Below are 18823 nucleotides of genomic sequence, written 5' to 3'. Positions count from 1 at the left end.
TACAATGCAATTCAGGGCGAGTCAGGACAACTTGTTCCTTTATCCAACTTGTACCATGTAGATTGAACAAGGAAATCCAGATGAAAACAGAGACCGCTCACCTTCATAGTAAAAGTTTTGGGTTGTGAGCGATGTTGGCTGCATCGGTAAATTTAGGAGCCAAACAAATTACAAGCATTTAAACATTGGCTATACCACACCCATCAACATGCATTTACATCTGTAGATGAAAGACTCCATTACATATGTGATGACATATTTGTACACTGTCTTACTGATACTTTTTCTGAAGAGTACTTCTTCCAACACTGCCATAAATTAAGGAATAGGTTTAGCAGCATATTACATAATTCGACCTGATTTTATTCCTGCCATTATTCTCTCCTCACCCATCGCCTCCTCTGGTTTTGGGAGGTTAATCTGGGTCTTGAAAGTCAAAAACAGGACTGTGAGGAAAAAGTCTGTGTCATCAAATTGTTCAGGCAGAAACCAGGCAGGGCTGAAACAGCAGAGGCCTTTTCTAAAGTGTAACCTGTGGGACTGGCCCAGCAGGATGGCTGAGGGAGGAGGAAACTACAGGAGTGTTTGACAGGATGGTGGTGACACTCGCACTGAGAACGAGTTTGTTTTGATCCTCCTCCCCATTCAGGCTGACTGACACAATGTTACTCCTCATACATATGTTGAAAACATGTTGAACCACAAATGAACTCCTTGATTAAGACCGACTGACAGATGGATTTCCATAAAAACACACATTATCTTGTCATTCATGCCTAAATTAAACTGAATAAATCCCTCTCTACTGTATATATATGTTTTCAGTGGTAATCTAATGCTACAGACCAGCAGCGTGTCTTCTTACAGCAATCAACCAGGCTCAGCTCATCTTAACCAGTCTCCTCAGACTGCATCAATTATTTCTCACTTGAGTTTTAAAGGCGACTCTGTTAACAGTGTCTTTGAACACACCACAAGGGAAGCCTCTCACATGCTGTAAGGGAAGAAGGCCCTGATAAGACCATTAACTCCATCCAGTTATTACATGCATTTCCATTTGATTTGCATGTTTAAGATTACAGCACAAAATGGAAATGATGAGATGGTGTTTCATTTAATTTCAGACACCTTCTCTATTGTGATGTAAGGAGAAGAGAGGATAACCTGAATGATCAAACATGGTCATAACCACACTTTGCTTCCTTGTCAGATCGAGCTAATGTCTTCATACTAAGGTCTGACAATTTTTCTTTATGTGAAATGTATAATGTGCTGCTTGGAATCCAGTATCCAATGACCACCAATAACGGTAAATTGTCTTGTTACATGTTTGCTTGTTTAAACAGATCTGGAGAATGTCCTGTGATGTGCTTTGTGTCACATCCCTGCATGTTTGTGCCTTATGAAACAGGCAGAACTTGTCACAGACAGGAATGCAAAACAATAAGCTTAGTGTTAGTTGTCAAGGTTTTCCTAACCTCGCTTTACTTTAGACTGTTGCCTGGTAATTCACATAAAACAAGTGGCACGCCAATAAACCTCCTGAGTTTTCCTTAAAATGCAAGAGGGGAGAGGACCTTGCCAGAAAGACGACCTGAACTGGAAATTAGTTTAATGTTCTGATTACTTTGAGCAGTCAAATAAACTTTGTCACACACTTCATTGCATAGCTGATGGATGATGTTGAATTTGTGGATTCAACAGATTTAAAAATATATATATCAGTTCATCACTCCTTATTGGCACTTCGTAGTCCAGTCAATATTCGCTGCACTATGCCAATAAAATCCATGGTAAAGTTGCAGCCACCAGTGCGAGTATAGTAAACGCCGACAGCAAAATGAGGAGGCACCGTGCGGTCGTGCAAATCCTGCGCCTTCGCCTGCGCTGCGGCTGAACCACGGTCATCACCACGCTGAGCGCATCGTCCTCAGCCATGGGTCGCCCCTCAGCGCTGATGATGAAGATCTGAGATGCGTTGTGGCCGGGGCTGATCAGCCTCTGTCGACGGGCTCGCTCCGAGATCCCCCTGAAGCAGCGAGCGATCCAGTTCACTCCCCTCGGCAAAGTGTCCCTGGAGGTGTGCCGTGCGCTCTGGAGCTGCCCCTGCGGCAGCGGGAGAGGCACCTCCAGGGTCTGCGCTTCATGCGCAGCCTTGTCCGCAGCGAGGGACACCAGCGCTTCCTTCTGCTTCCTGATGAACGTCAGGTGTCGACAGACGGGGCAAACGATCGTGTCCCTGATGCTCCCATCGCTGTTGATGCTGTTGATGCTGACCAGCGTTTTGACCAGGCAGTCGTGGCAGAACACATGTCCGCAGCTCAGGGTCCTCTCGGTGCCTGACAGACACTCATAGCACACTGGACACTCCTGTGCGTCCTCCTGGCTGCCCTCCTTGTAAAATGCCATAGAGGGGAAAATAACCCCAGAATATTATTCGGTCTAAAATTGGAGCCTTCGGTAAATGTCCTGTGAAGTTCAGCTCCAAGTTGCCTTTTCCTCAGCGCACGGTTCTCTTCTCTTCTTCACTGTGGGTGGGGGCGAGAGCGACGCCTTGTAAAACGGGGCCTGCCACCTGAGGCTGCACCGACTTGACTGATTGGGTCTCTACAAAACATTACTGGCACTTCAAGTGGCCAAGCTGGTTCATACTGCACGTTCTTCAGACAAGGAAACTGACTTTCTCTGATGGTTAGAGATGTGTCGTCTCTGAGACAAGTTTATTAATTAGGGGATACACTCGTTTTCTTATTTATGAATTATGTATTTTTAAACTTGGGCCATATTCAATTCCATTCAATTCTATTCGTACAACATTAGATTAATAGAAAACTGTAGGTTAAGGTTCGAATGCTATACTTGAAAAGTCGTTCCCCATGTGTGAGGTTCATTACCTGACATCATATGCCCCCTTGTGGTCTCTGTGGTGGAAGTTAGATGTAGCAAATCCAAAACAAGGTGCGGCTGGGGACCATAATATTTAGGAAAACAAAATCAATGTCGTCACACTCCAGGTATTTGACGTTGTAGACCACAGTTAAGTCTTTAAATGACACAACCGTTTATAATAGAGAGAGAGGATGACGTGACATCAATAGCCCAAGACTGAACTGGAATGTTTTCAAACACTTAGCCTAGTTACAGAGGTTTTGCTTGAAAACATATGTTAGAAAACAGAAAATAAACTTTTTAACGAGAATTTTAGCATTTTAGATAATTACTATACTTTGATATTCATAATAAAAAAATCATGTTTTTTTTTAAATATATCATTTCAACATGAAGTTTACTGTTGAAAACTAAAATCTCGCCCAAATATTCCTGTTAAATCAGATTTATAGTAGTTTATAATACTATCTACTTCTATACCAGCCCTGTGTTTTATCTAGTATCTACTTTTATTCCAGCCATGTGTCCCCTTCTATACTAGCCATGTCTCCCATCTAGTAGGTCTATGCCAGCCCTGTATCTTCTCTACGTCTATACTAGCCCTTTAGTTTCATCTAGTGGACCTACGTCTATACCAGCCCTGTGTCCTATCTAGTATATATTTGTACACCTGCCCTGTGTTGTATTTAGTAGAATTACTTCTGTATCAGCACTGCGTCCTATCTGGTACATGATTGTATATCAGTCCTGTGTTTTCATCCAGTAGAGCCACATCCATACAAGCCCTGTATCCCATCTCTTAGATCTACTTCTATACCAGTCGTGTGTCCTATCTCTTACGTCTACTTCTGTACCGGCCCTACCCATTTCTGACGTCAACGTGAGTTACGTCAGCGCGTACGTGCATCGTCAGGACCTTACGTCTCTTCCGGGAGACGCGTTGGCAGTTTCCTAAACACGGAGCTCAGGCAGCCCAGTGTCAGCGGAGGCCGGGACGAGGCGGAAGCGTGTGTGTGTTGGACGTAAAGACGCAGAATCTGAGGACGGACTCACTCCTTTGACATGAGCAGGTACTGTCATGTGTTTCTAACTGCGGTCGACTCGTCGGTGTCGTGGTGTCGTGTTCACGTCCCCCCGTGGCTCCTGCGTGCGCGTGTGTGTGTGTGTGTGTTCATCGTGACGCTCGGTTCCAGGCTCGATTCTTGCGTCATGTTCTCACATTTTATACGTTTATTGTTCTTATGTCATCGCTGTAAAACACCAGGTTTCATATGTTTTGACCCGAACAACCACACAACACGATGACAGCAGCAGCTAAATGACAACCCGCTCCAGGTTATCTGACCTGAAGAGTGTTCATGGTTTTTCATGTTCAGGCTCATTTTCTTCATGAAACATGTTTATCATGGCTCAACTTTACAAACCAGTTATTAATGGTGAATGATATTTACAGTAGAGCCTCCCACCGTAGATTTTTAACTTTAATTTCTTTAATTATATTGAACTTCTTTGGCAAAAAACCCTGCCCGTCCTCCTGCTACTCATCTATAACACACCAACAAAATACAAATGAAATATGGACCAGATCTGTGGAATATCAACCAACTGTAGCTCTTATTATTGTTCACATTAGATCAAACCAAAAAGACAATGTAAATTAGCATTTGTAATGTTTAGCAATGTTATCATATCACCCATTCCTAATTTGTGTTATCATAACAGCCTATCATTGATGGATCATTTTCACCACATATGCTACGTAACAAATACGATTGTAAATATGTATAAAGTGAAAAAAAACAACTTATAAAGGAAAAGGAGAATGACTTGACATAAATAGAATGCAAGATTGAACTGAAAGTGTTTTCAGAAATGTAGTCATAGACAAATAAGCCATATCTTTACACAGTTTAGTCCCAATATGTCTTGAAAGCTAACATGAGAACAATTTGTTCATAGTTAGAAAAAAAAAGTGTTACAGTCCAGCTCACCCCTCCGTCGGGCCTCAAATATAGAGAAGTGACACCATCAGAGTCAGTGCTTACATTTCTTAGTAAGCACTGAGTCATCCACAGCAGAAAAAAGAGGATGTTGACTAGGATGCGAGAAAGGAAACATGTTTCTTTTCACTACTACCTTCCCTTGTCTGTAGTTTCCAGAGGTCTCCACACACAGATAGTGAAATGTCCCCTGCACCATGTCTGCTGGCTTTGGGCCCTGGGCCCTGCAGCAGACAGATAGATCAGAGGGTCAAACTGACACCTCTCCAAAGGATGCTGGAATGAAAGATAGAGCAGGAGCTGTCATGTCCTCTGTCAGAGTCTCAGCGTCGTTACGTGATACAGCTGAAGCTTTTCGTCTCATTTAGAATGATGTGCTAGGTTACTGGCACAGTGGAGGTCAGTCGTCATACAGTATGTACTGCGTATGTGAAATAGCTCTGACAGGGGTACACCTCTGTCAGATGATTTAATGATCCTGTCAGTGAGCTAAGCAGCCGTGTTTATCCTAGATCTGAATCACCATGGAAACAGTCTGCTGTCGCTCAGAGACATACCAGGGGAACCCACAAAACACCGGATCACGTTCCTCTTCTTAATAAGTAGATATCTGTTACATTTGCTAGACTAGCTGGAATTTCTCGTCTCTGCTTATCGTCAGATGAAAATACATCTTGGGTTATTCCCTGGAGAGAGTTCACTACTCTCCTTAAGTAACATGTTATGTCAACTTCTCCGTCTCCTCCCTTATGTTGTTCGGGTTTCCAGTTTCCTTTGAGATTTCCACAGTAGTGTACTGACACGTGAGGGGTCTGCAGCGAGGAAATTGTTGATGACGCCATCTCAGAGGAATGTGTAAAGGGACGAGCGGGCGGCCCTGAGTCTGGGTCTCAGTCCTCTTCTTGGAAAGAGAAAAAACAACATTTCCTTGTCTAAGCCCAACCCAGGCTAGTGTGGCCACAATAAATAAAACCAGGTTCCCCAAGATTTATAAATAACCTGTCTGCAGGAAATCCTAGTGAGCTCAGGTATAAATACTCCTGGAGCTACACCAATGACATTACTGTGGGCAGCAGTTATGCCACCACACACACACACACACACACACACACACACACACACACACACACACACACACACACACACACACACACACACACTCACACTGTTGTTAAATAATTTGAATTCTGCCACACAGAACACAGGGAGGCAGATTTTAGTAGCTCACCAGAAAACAGGAACGTTTCTCTAGTAAAGAGAAGAAAGGGAAGAGGAAAAGCTTTTTATAACGTCAGAACAGGCCACAGCAGACGGCTCTGAGTAGCTCTGATAAGTGACATCATAGGGATGAGCTGTTGGGAGGTTTAATTAAATGTAATGGTGAAGTCATGACTTCTCTTTCTGGGGCCAGTCTCAGAGGCTGGTCACAGTTGATGGACTGGTTTGTTATGTCGGCCAATCAGTCAGTGTATTTCATTAAGTATTTTCATTGGAGACTGAGTCACTGATTCATGAGGAACTACGAGGAACGGATTTACCTTCACAAACGTTATGTTTTCATCTGGGTTTCAGTCTATTTAATTTTTTTAGTAGGATTATGCAAAAACTACTCCACTGATTTTCATGACATTTTGTGGAGCGGTGACCCAGGGAACGACCCCTCTTTCTTGAACATTGCGAGAAAGGGTGTTGATTTCTCAGAGAATAATTCATGTAAGTGTGTTGAATTTGGTGCAGAATCAGCAGATCCAGATAAAAAGTCTGGATCCAGCTAATTTAAATGTGTTTTCATGAGGAAACTGTTGGGCCTTGGTGGAGCTATGCATTTAACCAAGTGTCGTTCTAGTGTTATGTTATGTTCTCCTATTAGGAATGAGAGATATTTCTAATCTTGATGTATCTGGATGCTCAGCCCTGAGATTAGAAGGGAATGCACTGCACCTGACTGCATGCCAGAGGATCTAAATAGTGTTGTGCCATGTTTGAGTCCCCTGATGGTCTTTCCTTTTCTAGATTACTTCTTTTAACCTCATGAGCATTGACTTCGCATCGTTTTCATATAAACTATTAACTAATGCAAATCATTGTGAGCCTAATTAATTTGTGAATTTAATCCTCAGGTTGCCCTGACATGGACACAGAGATGATTCCCAAATTTTCGTCAAAGGATGAGGAAGTTGATTACTGGAAGTCACAAGCCCTCAAATATAAGAAAAGGTAGGCGACTCAAATGAATTCTCCTGTGACGAGATCAAATATCTCTGTTGAATTTCTTTGCTTGGGTGAGTTGACATGAATCATTTGTCCTGAACTGTACATGTTAATTCATGAATATAGACGATATCTTCTGTTCTCAGTCTTTTCTACATGAATTTTAATGATTATTTACTCAGCTCATTCTTGAAAATTGGGTCACGTAACAATGTGTCATAGTTTATTTGTGTTATTGAATTTATGAAATTGAATTTGTGTTTCAAGAAACGTTGAATTCAATTTCAGACAGTAGAAAAACCTTTTAACTCCCGAACATCAAGAGACTTTAGTTTAAAAAGTTGTTACTACCCACTCTTACGTAAAACATAGGCTGATGCTAGTTTGCTGAATATCTGGTTGTAGTCGTGAAAGATGTTAATGCACAATAATTTTCTCATTATCTCCAACCAACTGTTGTCAAATATTCACTTTAAAAGTTTGATCACAAAAACACTGTATTTAGCCATATAAGGCAAATGAGCAGACATGTTCTTTAAAAGTCTGTGCCCACAAACAGCTGTGGCTTACGCAGGAGGAAATGACTACCTCTTTGATTTCTTAAACAGAAACCACAGCATATGCTGGTGATCGGGAGCAGTGGCGCTTATGAGAGTTGTGTAAGATCTTTGTTGAACTGGGTCTGTCTGTATTTTCTATTTGTGGAATTTGGGGGCCCATCGTTCCTTGGAGGAAGCATAAAACTGCACAGAGAGGGTTTAAATCCTGGAAACTCCTGCTGTGGGCACAGAGTGTAGGACTGGAACATCAGCGCATGGAAAAATCACTTCAACTAAATTGTTAGCCATGGCTTGTGTCACACATGTTCTGGTGCATATCACTTTTACAGCAAACACAATGCCACCATGCTGTGTTCATTAGTTACCTTCTAAGAAGTTATCTCCTTGAAGTCATTTTTATGATTTATGCTGCTCTGTGTCACACATGTTGTTCTGATCTGCTGGTAAGCCAGTGCGAGGGCAGACGTCTCTCTGTAGTCAAACTGGGAAGTTATACAGCCCAGCGTGCTGATGAAGCAGCCTCTGTGGCACTGGTATGTGTGGGCCGGCACAACAACTGATTCATGGATTCCACTGCGTTGTAGAGCCACTGAGAGGCCATTATACCAGCGGAGGTCAGCTGATCTCAGAGCAGTTTGAACCATGTTTTCACACCACAGGCGGACAAGTCAGGGTCAGTTTAGACTCTCTAAATACTGAGATAATATCACCAAACTTAGTTTTCCTTCCTACTCTGCATGGACATAGTTACTTAAAGAGATAGAAACAAGGTAATAAGTTGTGTGTTTTTCCCAAAAGGTTTCTGAATTGTCAGCGCTGACCAGCATCTACTCACATCCTGTTTCCTTACCCCCTCATTTTGTCCTTACCCCTGACCTTTAACCCCCTGTCTACAGACGCATGACAGCAGGCCTGTTTTTCTGTTACTTCCCGACCACCTTCTGTCACAGTTCAGCTGTCTCGTCAGAGCTGTATATTTAGAACATCTAACTCGACAATGCTGAGCTGCTGCTGCCGCCACACTATCTCCTGTTTGGCAGAGGTAGAACTGCAGGTTAAAAATCTACGAATATCTCCCTGGCTTTTTGTGCAGGTTTATTTCTGGCCAGTGGAGGTAAAGCTACCAGAACAAGCCTGGCTCATCTTACAGGACAAAAGGCCGCCGCTCTTCTAGAGCCCATTCAGCCAGTCAGCTCTACACAATTGAATGTCGGGACGATGAACAGGGGAGCTTGTAATTGACAGTCATTGTTTGTGTGTGTACCATCCAGCTGCCATGATGCACAGGAAGAGCTGCAGGAGTTCCAGGAGGGGAGCCGAGAACTGGAGGCTGAGTTGGAGGCGCAGCTCACCCAGGCCGAACACCGCCTTCGAGACCTACAAACTGAGAATGAGCGACTGAAGAACGAGGTGACCAACCTCAAGGTAACTGTGCCCAGGGACCTGCTGTGAGGTTTTGCCTTGGATTGGTTTGCTTTTGCGGTCTGTGGGTTACGACACTGATAAAGTAATTAGTGGTTACATCGGAGGTCATCTGCTCTGCTGGAGTGCAAGGTCCAACATCCGATTTGTGTAGTAGGTGTCAATAGAGAATGTTGTTACATAATCCTCCTGCACTTCTTAATTGGATGTCAGGATAAGGAAGAAGAAAATAGAAAACTCCAAGGACAAGTTTTATCAGAGCAGACTTCACCACCTGCCAGAAGTTTCACTGTGCTCCTTAAGTCATTGCTGTCGTAACTGTGAGCATGCTCGCAGAAGCTAATGCTTAAGATGAACTGTATAAATGAGTCAGAGAGAAAGTGAATCATGCTTTCCAGGCATGCAGCCCCGCCACTGACAGCACTGTGAAGTACCATAGAGCAGATGAGCCACTGGGCCTGTCCAGGGAACAAAGAAGCCCTTTGATAGTCAAATAATGTGGAAGAACATCTTTCCTAGCCATCTCATGACCTTGTAATTCACCAGATTCCCCTTTAATGACAGTTGTACTATCAACTGTCTCTAACTTGTTCCAAATAACACAGCCAGAGTTCTTACAAAAACTGGAAAGCATAAACACATCATCCCCATTCTCGCCTCATTGCACTGGCTGCCTGTCACGCTCAGAACTGATTTTACAATTGTATGGCTAGTTTTAATATATCTTAGCAGCCTTGCCTCCTCTTATATCCCTGACCTTCTAATACCATACATACCTGCTTGTGATCTCAGATCTGCAGATCAACTGCTTTTGGTTCTCACGGTAATGCGTGAAACTGGTTTTCTTTTAAATCTTGTTTAAAGACACATTTTTATAATATGGCTTTTAACGAGATTTCTTCGTATGTACGTTTTCTGTTTCTATGTTTGTGAAGCACATTGTAAACTTGTTTTTGTAAAATGATGTATAAATGAAGAAAAAAATATTATTATTCTTGTACGATGCATGAAATAGCAAAAGGTTCTTTTGATTTCTTCTTTCTCACATACACTCACTCGCTCTTCTTCACTGTTTCCTTCTCTATCAGGAGAAGCTGGAGCAGCATTACGCCCAGAGCTACAAACAGATATCTATGCTAGAGGATGATCTGGGCCAGACGCGCAGCATCAAGGAGCAACTCCACAAATACGTCCGTGAGCTTGAGCAGGCTAACGACGACCTGGAGAGAGCCAAAAGGTCAGAGGGAGACTGTTTGTTATAGGGTGTTGTGGCAAACTGAAATTAAAGGCTCAACATTTTTTCTTCTGCCAATTTAATACAAGGCAAAAGCTAACAGTGGTTCCTCTTGTTTCTATGTGCAGGGCCACAATAGTGTCTCTGGAGGACTTCGAGGGCCGTTTAAACCAGGCTATTGAGAGAAACGCCTTCCTTGAGAGCGAGCTGGATGAGAAGGAGTCGCTTCTAGTGTCTGTGCAGCGGCTGAAAGATGAAGCACGAGGTAAAGACAAAGCACACAATCCACCCTGCCCTTTTTCACAGGCAGTATCACCTGTGCAAGGATTAGAGGAGTAGCATTTCATGAGTTTGACTCTTGTCTCCTGCAGACCTCAGACAGGAGCTGGCAGTGAGGGAGCGGACGACGGATAGGATGTCAGCACCCAGCTCACCCACCTTAGACATCGACAAGATAGATTCTGCAGTGCAGGCCTCTTTGTCCCTCCCAGCCACACCTATAGGAAAGAGCATAGATCACCCGTTCATCAGCCCGAAAGGTGAGGACTAATCTTTCTAATATTTCAACACAGTAGATGGAAATCAAACTGCTGTGTGTACTAATCAGCTTGTTATTGTTTCCTCTAGCTTTGACCAATGGCTGTGGCAGCTCCTCCCTCACTCCTTCTGCAAGACTTTCAGCACTTAACATCGTTGGTGATCTCCTGAGAAAAGTCGGGGTAGGAATGAATCCTTCTAAAATCTTTATTGGATATATTGTTGGTTGCTTAGAAACACTGTCTCATCAGGTACAGAACAAACAGAAATATATTTGTATCAAGGCTAAAACCAGATTCTGTTTCCTATTTTGTCTCCAGGCCCTGGAGTCCAAGCTCGCAGCCTGTAGGAACTTTGCCAAAGATCAGGCAGCAAGGAAAAATTACTCGTCTGACAGCAGCACACTCATCAACAGCAATGCCACCAAATTCTCTCACTCTCTACATACCTCTTACTACGATAAAACGTGAGTCCTTGGCTACACAAAAGCTCACAGCACAAACTGAATGTGCAGAAAATAGCCAGTGTATTACACCTGGTGTTGTGTGTGTTTGTTGGCGTCTGCTAATGTTATGTATGTACTTGGCAACTGTAGGACTGTTAATGGATTGGACCCAAGCTCCTTGACCTCCATGGCGCCATCCAGGGCTGTGTCTCCACCAGGCATGCTGCCTCTTAGTGTGTGAGGTGTCCCCATGTCACACAGACCTCCACTGAAACTCTTATCCCCCCATCACGGCGTGGGAACAGAGAGGACACTTGAAAGACCATTACATTGTGTGTGCACGTGTGTGTGTGTGTGTGTGTTTGTGAGAGCGAGAGTGATGTGTGCGTTTGCCTGTTTGGGATTGTGCATTTTTGAACCTGATGTGTGGAAGAGGCTCGACTATACAATGAACCTGCCTCCAGTTTGCAGCTGTAAATGCATCTGTGAGTAGGTGCACAGTGTTTTGTGCTCACGTTCCTACCACTTGCATGTGCCTAATGCTGCACTGTACTGTGCTTGTATGAATGTCATGGCAATGTGTTGCTCTCTAGATGTCCACTCTGAAGTGGATCTGTCTCTAGTTCCACTGTTCATTTGAAAAATTCTACCCCCCGACAAAAGGTCTTCAACAGACTTCAGCTTCCTCTTAATCGTCTTTTTTTTTTTCTTTCCTGTATTTTCACTTTAATTGCACAGTTGAACTTATTTTAATTTAGAATGTATTATATTTAAAAAGGGATATGTTTATATTAACTAATTTATCTCACAGTATGCTTTAAAATGCAACAATTTTTATTTGCAATTTTCCTGCATGTGTGCATATTTAAAGTGGGGTTGGAGAGACGTAGTAGGGGCCCTGTATTAACGACTGAAGTGAATGTTGATCATTCAAAGCCATGTAGCTGTAGCGCCGTCTTTCCTCTTGTTACTGGCTACTTGCTGTAATTGGTTTGGAAGTAGTCTCCGCGCTGGTTCTGTCCTTTGGGTTAAACCCGCACTTAAACAAACTGCTCCTCTTGCTGTGTTTCCTCTGTGTACATGCGTTGGCAATTTGAGGGGAACAGTTTTGCCTTTTTTTTTTTTTTTTTTTTTTAATGTTTGATGCATAGATTTTCTTTTTTCATGTGTTGTGACTGGCTCATTTACCACATTCTGATGTAATGGCACGGTGCATTAGCAACATGAGTGGGTGAATTAAATTTTATAAAACACATGCATACTTAAAACAAATGGAGGATCCTCTACGAGACTGTTCGTTTACTTTGGCTGGTGTATGTTGGTAAAGTTTAGCCTTTGTGTCATGCAGCTCGTTGTGCTGAGCATCTCATAATTTGACTTGACTCTTAGATTTTTATTAGACGTTCATTTTACAACCCAGAATTTTGTTGATGCATTTCTTTCTTTCAAACCTTTGTGTTACCATTTTGAAATCTTGTTTCATATTTGAACGCTTCAGCTTTGAGATGTCACTATGAGCCTGTTACATAAGTGCGTTCTACCATCAGTGTACAGAGCTTGCAGGGATGGTAATTTTGCCGAGCTCCACGTTGTACATACGGACATTTGGCATTAAGGTCCTATTTATTTCAGATTCTGTATGGCATGTGTTCATATAACGAGTTTTACTATTGAACAGTGGCTAAGGTCACTGTTACGATATCAAATTGTTTGTCAAAATTGTTTAAGTAAATAAAGACTGAGATGATAATAAACTATTGTGTCATATTCACAAAGTCCAATTACTGGAGATTTCCTGGAGAATTTAGGCCCAAATTTGCAGCCGTGATCAACAACTATGATAACGATCATTAATAATGAAGAATTGAGATTAAAGGTTTTAATTTTTTAAAACATAAAACTTAATAATATGGAAAAACCTAGAAACAAATCAGTGTTATAGGCCCATTTAAGTTCTTGGTACAAAATGCATGACTCTCTGCTTCCAGACTTCATCAGTCTACAAATTAAAGGTCGAGTTTCTTCTCCATATCCTGCTTTAATATGTTCTTCTTGATCTACAAAAAAAAAAAAACAAGGAAGCAGCGCTCTTAGTTTAAATTTTTCAAATCAAAAATCATCTCACACATATTGATGGTTTGGCCATTTAACTATTGGTGCAGAAGTTACCTTTCCAGAGGCAGTCAGGGGGTAGCTGTCTACAAAGATCACGTAATGTGGGATTTTGAAGTGAGAAATCTAGAAAAACAGAAAACACACATCAGACCACACAGTGTACAACTGTGTCCAGACACATGTTGGTTTCATTTATCACCTGTCCTTTGCAGAACGCTCTAATCTCCTCTGGGCTGCAGGTCTGACCTTCCTTCAGCCTGATGCAGGCGCACACCTGCTCACCCAACCTCTCATCTTTCACTCCAACCACCTCAGAAACAGAAACAGAACACATTGATGTGACTTCTCCATGGATTAAATGTTAACTATTTACAGATACTTTGCTGCCCTCCACTGGTTGTGACTCTTACCTGCACTTCGTGCACTTGGTGATGTGTGTAGAGTAGTTGTTCTATCTCAGCAGGGTAGATGTTCTCCCCTCCACGGATGATCAGGTCCTTAATACGTCCCTCAATCCGGCAGTATCCCAGACTAGTCAGGCTAGCTGTGTCACTGCGGAATTTGCATGTATGATAAGCCAATAACATCTCATACATCTGTAACCGTTCTTTCATCAGTCAACATTCATCTTACCCGGTCCTGTACCAGCGATCTTGGGAGATCACCTCTCTGGTTTTTTCATGGTCGTCCCAGTACCCAAGCATGACACAGCTGCCTCGGATCAGCAGCTCTCCCGGTGCCCCCAGAGGGACGATCTCCCCTGAATTGGGATCCACCACTTTCGCCTGTGGTTATAGTTTTACTGTAAGTAGCTTATATCAGGGATAAACCTTGCAAGGGGGAGAAGGGCATACCTCAGTGTGGCTCATGATACATCCAACAGTATTCATCTTGAGCTCATCGCTGTCTCCTGGATATCCCAGAAATGTGATGGGGCTGTTCTCAGTGGTTCCATAACCTATCTGTCAAAACATGACGGATATGTGTTTCTTCATGGTGGAGGGATAACTGTAAGGAGTTTGCTTTGTTTGAAAATGTACAGGACATGTGGATGCTCACCGTTATCTCATTCATGTTCATGTCTGTTTTCAGTTTTTTCACAACCTCAGGGGGGCACGGAGAACCTGCCATTATACCTGACACACAAAAAACGGGATGCCTCAAATGATGGCTGAACATCCAACCCAATTGATTATGACGAAGTTTTAACCATTGCAATTCTCACCAGCTTCAACCGATGACAACTCATACTTGTGTAAATCTGGTTGGCTGAGCAAGTCGATGAACATTGTGGGAGTGCCATAGACGACATTGCACCTTGAGTAACGGTAAACAGGCGCAGTCAGTGAAAGTGGATGATGGTATGAATTTAAAACTCTTTTGGGTGACGAATTTTCAGTCGTACCTTTCACTCTGAATGGCCTTGAGATTAGCCTGAGCGCTGTAGGCAGGAGCAGGGAAGACAAGCGTGACGCCGTGCACTGCCATAGTCATGCCTCCGAGCACAGAGCCGAAGCAGTGGTACATGGGCACAGGTAAACACACTCGCACCTGAGGCTGATGCAAACACATAACACAATATTACTCACATTTCACTGTTTGTGGTCCCCTTTAAAGCAAGAAGCAAATATGGACTTACTCTGGATGCGTAACCCATTCGCAGACCCACGAAGTAGGCATTGTTTACAATATTGTGATGGGAAAGAGAAGATCCTTTTGGACTTCCAGTAGTGCCCTAAAACAAGAAAACATGCCTCAGTCTGAATCATCTTTTAATCACCTTAATACCAATCAATTATCTTCTGAATGCTACAACTGATCTGAGTATTGTTCCTCGGCATGTGCATCGTTTGATGGCCACAGTTAAAGCCCCGACAGGGAACTTTTCATTTTAGTGGAGCTTGGCGCCTCTGTGGACAAAAGCAGTAGTGTTTCCACTGTCTGTCCCTCAGTCTGGCCAGCATGTGCATTTTGTTGGAATGGGTGAAAAAAGGACAAATGGCTGTTTGCAGGATGCATAGTGATGAGGTTATGTATCTTTTTGCTGCTGTGTGATTGATAACCGCCCATGGTCTCCCTTATTGTCTCATTTGCTTTTGTAGGCAGCAAAGATTGTTTAGTGGTTAATTCTAGCATGACAATTGATCCTGTCACAAAGAAGAAGTTCACAGATCTTCAACGGCCACAGTCATCGGATCTGAATCCAGCTGAACACTTTTACAGTGTAATAAAATAAATGTGAAGCGGTCGACACTGCAGAAAATTTGCGATGCGAACGTGTCAACACGATTCAGAATCTCAAGGGAATGCTTCCAGCGTCATGTGAGTCAACGCCACAAAGAGCTAAAGCGGAGATGCTTACTGAAGTGAACTGGATGTTGATAGGGTCATCGAAGGACAGCTTGCTCTGTAGCTCCATCAGCTCTCTGTGGTGCCGACTCTCTCCTGCTTGAATCACATCGTCTACGTGGAGCATCCCTGGCTGTCTGCTGTCAGTCAAAATCACCATTCGCAAGTCTGGCAACCTGTCAGACAGACAGGATCTGTATATTACATTCCAGAAAAACTACAACTGTGAACCGTGTCCATTGTGAAGAATTTATTGAACCCTATGAGCTCTGCAGAGGAGGTTATGTTATCGAATGGGTTTTTTTGTTAGTCAACAGGATTACAGAAAAACTACTGGAGGGGTGATCACGAAACTTAGCAGAATGATTCGTTATAGATTTTAGATCAAGACGTTTTTCACCCTTTCTTTAACATTGTGTATTTTTCGAGAACTTTCAAAAACAATTCTCCCAAAAAATTGATCTTGTGAATTTAAATGTAGTTCCATAAGCTGGGCCTTGGTGGAGGTATGCACGCTACTGAGTGCTGTTCTAGTTCCAAAAGCTGAAATTAGATGAAGAGCATGTGTCTTAAGAAGATCTTCAAAAAAATCTGTCATGCCTGGAGCTTTTGATTATACCGGCTGATGTCAAGTCGATCTCTGGGCAGATCTCCCTCAGCATCTCACAGAACTTCTGGGTTTTAAAGTGAGTGGGGCAGATCACTGCCTTACACTGGACCTGGGCACAACATATTCATTCTGTGACATTTATATGTCAAAGGAATTTGTTCACATGAAAGTAGAAAATGTACCAATGTTTGTATTTTAGTGTCGTTACAGTAAGTGAGCTATGTGGTCTTGCAATAAGGCTCATGCCCGGACAAGCTTTACCTTCTTTAGAGTAAACTCCACTTCCTTCACCTGATAGGCTGGGTTCAATGACACCTGCAAGGACAGTTTAAAGTCAGCTCCTCACCACACAGTTCTCAAAGGCCTTCTCATAACACATAACTTTACATCATGTTGTGTATAGGGGTTCATACTGGGAAACATAAACAAACAACTACAGAACGGCTCCATGTGATGTGTTCAGTGTTCTGCTCACTCTGCAGATTGAAAGACAAAACTGACCAGTATGATTCCAGCCTTGGCTGAAGCGAACTGGAAAAGGATCCATTCATATGTGTTGGGTCCCCAAACTCCCAGTCGGTCGCCTCGCTTCATGCCCAAAGCGAGGAGACCTGCAGCCGCCTTGTCAACCTGCACCAAGTTAAAAAAAAAAATCAGTAAAACAGAATCAGAGCTGCATCGTGCAGTGTAATAAATACGTTAATGATAATAATAATAATTATAAAAACAGCAGAAAAGAACCAACATTTACATCATGAAACTAAATTTGCTTGATTCAAAGCCGTTGATTAACCAGATTAATAGTTTCAAGGAAGGAGGTACATTCTGAATCTGAGGACTACATGTGATTCTATCAAGTGTTGAAAGGTCAAACAAGTATTTTTCTTTTCTTCTTGCAAAATGAACACTGAAACAAACAGATACAAACAAGTTGCATTTATCGGTTATTAGAAAAATAGACGACCTGACATGATTGGATCATTGCAGCTATTTATCCTATTTAATCATTTGTTACACAGTTATGTTTAAATGTTGATGGGTATGATGGCTCCTGAAAGCCAAAGTTGAAGGCTCAAGACGCACATCCTGCTGAAACTGTGCAAAGGTTTTCCGAATGCCGTCCTGCAGCAAAACCACAGCTTCACGGTCAGGCCACTTTTCCACCGTGGCGTCCAGGCTCTGGCTCACAGTCTGGGAGAGCAGAGAGATGGAGGAGGTGCCATGCACGTAGCTGCTGGTCAGAGAGGGTTTGAGAGGACGACTGTCCACATGGAGCGACCTGGCACTGCAGGGGAAAAGACACAGGAGCCAAATACTAAGCATGGGCAGTGATTAGACATGAACAATTAACTGCATCTTTTTGGATAGAATACCCACTGATTATCTGTCCTCTACATTATAGACTCTAATGAGAGGAGGACATGTTTTGACAGGGGAACACACACAACACTAATGTGCATTTCATTTCATCTATAGTCAGTATATTTATAGAATAACACAAAGTTAGTAAATATTCCCATCTTGAAGTGTTTGAGCTGTTATGTCTGGAAAAACATTTTCCCATGTTGATATCACACTTGAAATCATCGAATTGCCTGATGTTCCACGTTTCCCACCTGCACATGGACGCAGCATTCATTTGCGCAGCTGGACGTTGTGAAAAAAGTCTCAAGAATCACAAACATGCATCTGATCCGTGAGCACACATTTAACAACATGCACACAAATACAAAAGCATAGGATGTATGGCTGCACCGGAAACGTTTGTATCTGTGAGGTGGAAGTTTAACAATAGAACATAAAGTGATACTGGCCGATGATGTTGTTTTAAATGTGTTTAAATCACTTGGTGTTTGTGTGTGGATTTGAACATGCGCTTTTACGCACGACTCGTTGCGTAAATGTATAGATTATGTAACACAAACGTGTGTCCTGACTTTACCCACCAGTTGATCAGTAAACATGTCACCAAACCAAACATATTTGCTAAATGTGTCGGTGCCCCAATTTGAACACTGAAGAGAATAAACTTACCATCGGAGCAAGGTCGTGCTGCATGTTTTCAGTGTCCTGCTGCGTTTGAGTGCATCCACGGATCTGAGTGTGTGAGCAGAAGACCTCAGCACCGAGTAATAGATAAATGCGGACATCGGTTCTATGACACAGTTAATTTGTGTCAGCGGGATCTAAATACTCTCAGATATATAAATGCACCAGGTTTTAAAATGAGCTGGCTCTACCTGCGTATCTGGTTGTTCAGGTTCAACTTAAACTTTAACCTTCCCCTATCCTCGCTGGCTAATGACTGACGATTTTTTACTACGTCAAGTAAATGCCTAACAGCAGTTTTTCCGCCTGTCTTGTGGAAACATGTTTGCTACAGAAACTTCCTATGCATGTGGCTGCATAACCTAAACTTTTAAAAGTTTAAATCAAAATTTTCATCATGTC

At 42.7% G+C, this 18823-nt stretch overlaps 3 protein-coding genes across 3 annotated transcripts; 1 reads left to right on the top strand and 2 right to left on the bottom strand.

Annotated features, from left to right (window-relative positions):
* Positions 1-1595: 1595 nt before the first annotated feature.
* LOC109642347 (RING finger protein 222) lies at positions 1596-2604 on the bottom strand. The gene has a single exon (XM_020107079.2). It carries the CDS (start codon positions 2407-2409, stop codon positions 1774-1776), a length of 636 nt encoding a protein of 211 aa, XP_019962638.2. The 5' UTR covers positions 2410-2604; the 3' UTR covers positions 1596-1773.
* Positions 2605-3778: 1174 nt separating this feature from the next.
* On the top strand, positions 3779-13052 carry ndel1b (nudE neurodevelopment protein 1-like 1b). Its single transcript, XM_020107082.2, has 9 exons — positions 3779-3959; positions 7010-7106; positions 8932-9085; positions 10171-10319; positions 10445-10581; positions 10688-10855; positions 10944-11035; positions 11174-11319; positions 11449-13052. The coding sequence occupies exons 2-9, from the start codon at positions 7021-7023 to the stop codon at positions 11537-11539; spliced, it is 1023 nt and encodes a 340-aa protein (XP_019962641.1). The 5' UTR covers positions 3779-3959; positions 7010-7020; the 3' UTR covers positions 11540-13052.
* On the bottom strand, positions 12412-18676 carry LOC109642346 (medium-chain acyl-CoA ligase ACSF2, mitochondrial-like). Its single transcript, XM_069524597.1, has 16 exons — positions 18407-18676; positions 17456-17657; positions 16874-17002; positions 16634-16687; positions 16363-16481; positions 15776-15938; positions 15053-15148; positions 14819-14970; positions 14639-14730; positions 14473-14549; positions 14268-14375; positions 14047-14198; positions 13824-13965; positions 13613-13723; positions 13468-13536; positions 12412-13355 (listed from the first exon to the last, which is right to left on the bottom strand). Exons 1-16 carry the CDS (start codon positions 18520-18522, stop codon positions 13305-13307), a joined length of 1833 nt encoding a protein of 610 aa, XP_069380698.1. The 5' UTR covers positions 18523-18676; the 3' UTR covers positions 12412-13304.
* Between the last annotated feature and the right edge of the window lie 147 nt (positions 18677-18823).

The sequence above is a fragment of the Paralichthys olivaceus genome, chromosome 5, assembly GCF_024713975.1.
Source record: "Paralichthys olivaceus isolate ysfri-2021 chromosome 5, ASM2471397v2, whole genome shotgun sequence".
Lineage (NCBI taxonomy): Eukaryota > Metazoa > Chordata > Actinopteri > Pleuronectiformes > Paralichthyidae > Paralichthys > Paralichthys olivaceus.
Note: the sequence above shows the minus strand (reverse complement) of the source record. Positions and strands in the feature narration are given on the sequence as shown.

Excerpts from the sequence above, each read along its gene's own strand:
- LOC109642347 (XM_020107079.2), bottom strand. The coding sequence starts at position 2,409 with ATGGCATTTTACAAGGAGGGCAGCCAGGAGGACGCACAGGAGTGTCCA.
- LOC109642346 (XM_069524597.1), bottom strand. The coding sequence starts at position 18,522 with ATGTCCGCATTTATCTATTACTCGGTGCTGAGGTCTTCTGCTCACACA. Across the intron at positions 15,939-16,362 it reads GGTATAATCAAAAGCTCCAG|GTTGCCAGACTTGCGAATGG; the intron begins GCATGACAGATT and ends TCTGTCTGACAG. Across the intron at positions 13,537-13,612 it reads GAGCGTTCTGCAAAGGACAG|ATTTCTCACTTCAAAATCCC; the intron begins GTGATAAATGAA and ends CTGTTTTTCTAG.
- ndel1b (XM_020107082.2), top strand. The coding sequence starts at position 7,021 with ATGGACACAGAGATGATTCCCAAATTTTCGTCAAAGGATGAGGAAGTT. Across the intron at positions 7,107-8,931 it reads GCCCTCAAATATAAGAAAAG|CTGCCATGATGCACAGGAAG; the intron begins GTAGGCGACTCA and ends TGTACCATCCAG. Across the intron at positions 10,582-10,687 it reads GCTGAAAGATGAAGCACGAG|ACCTCAGACAGGAGCTGGCA; the intron begins GTAAAGACAAAG and ends TGTCTCCTGCAG.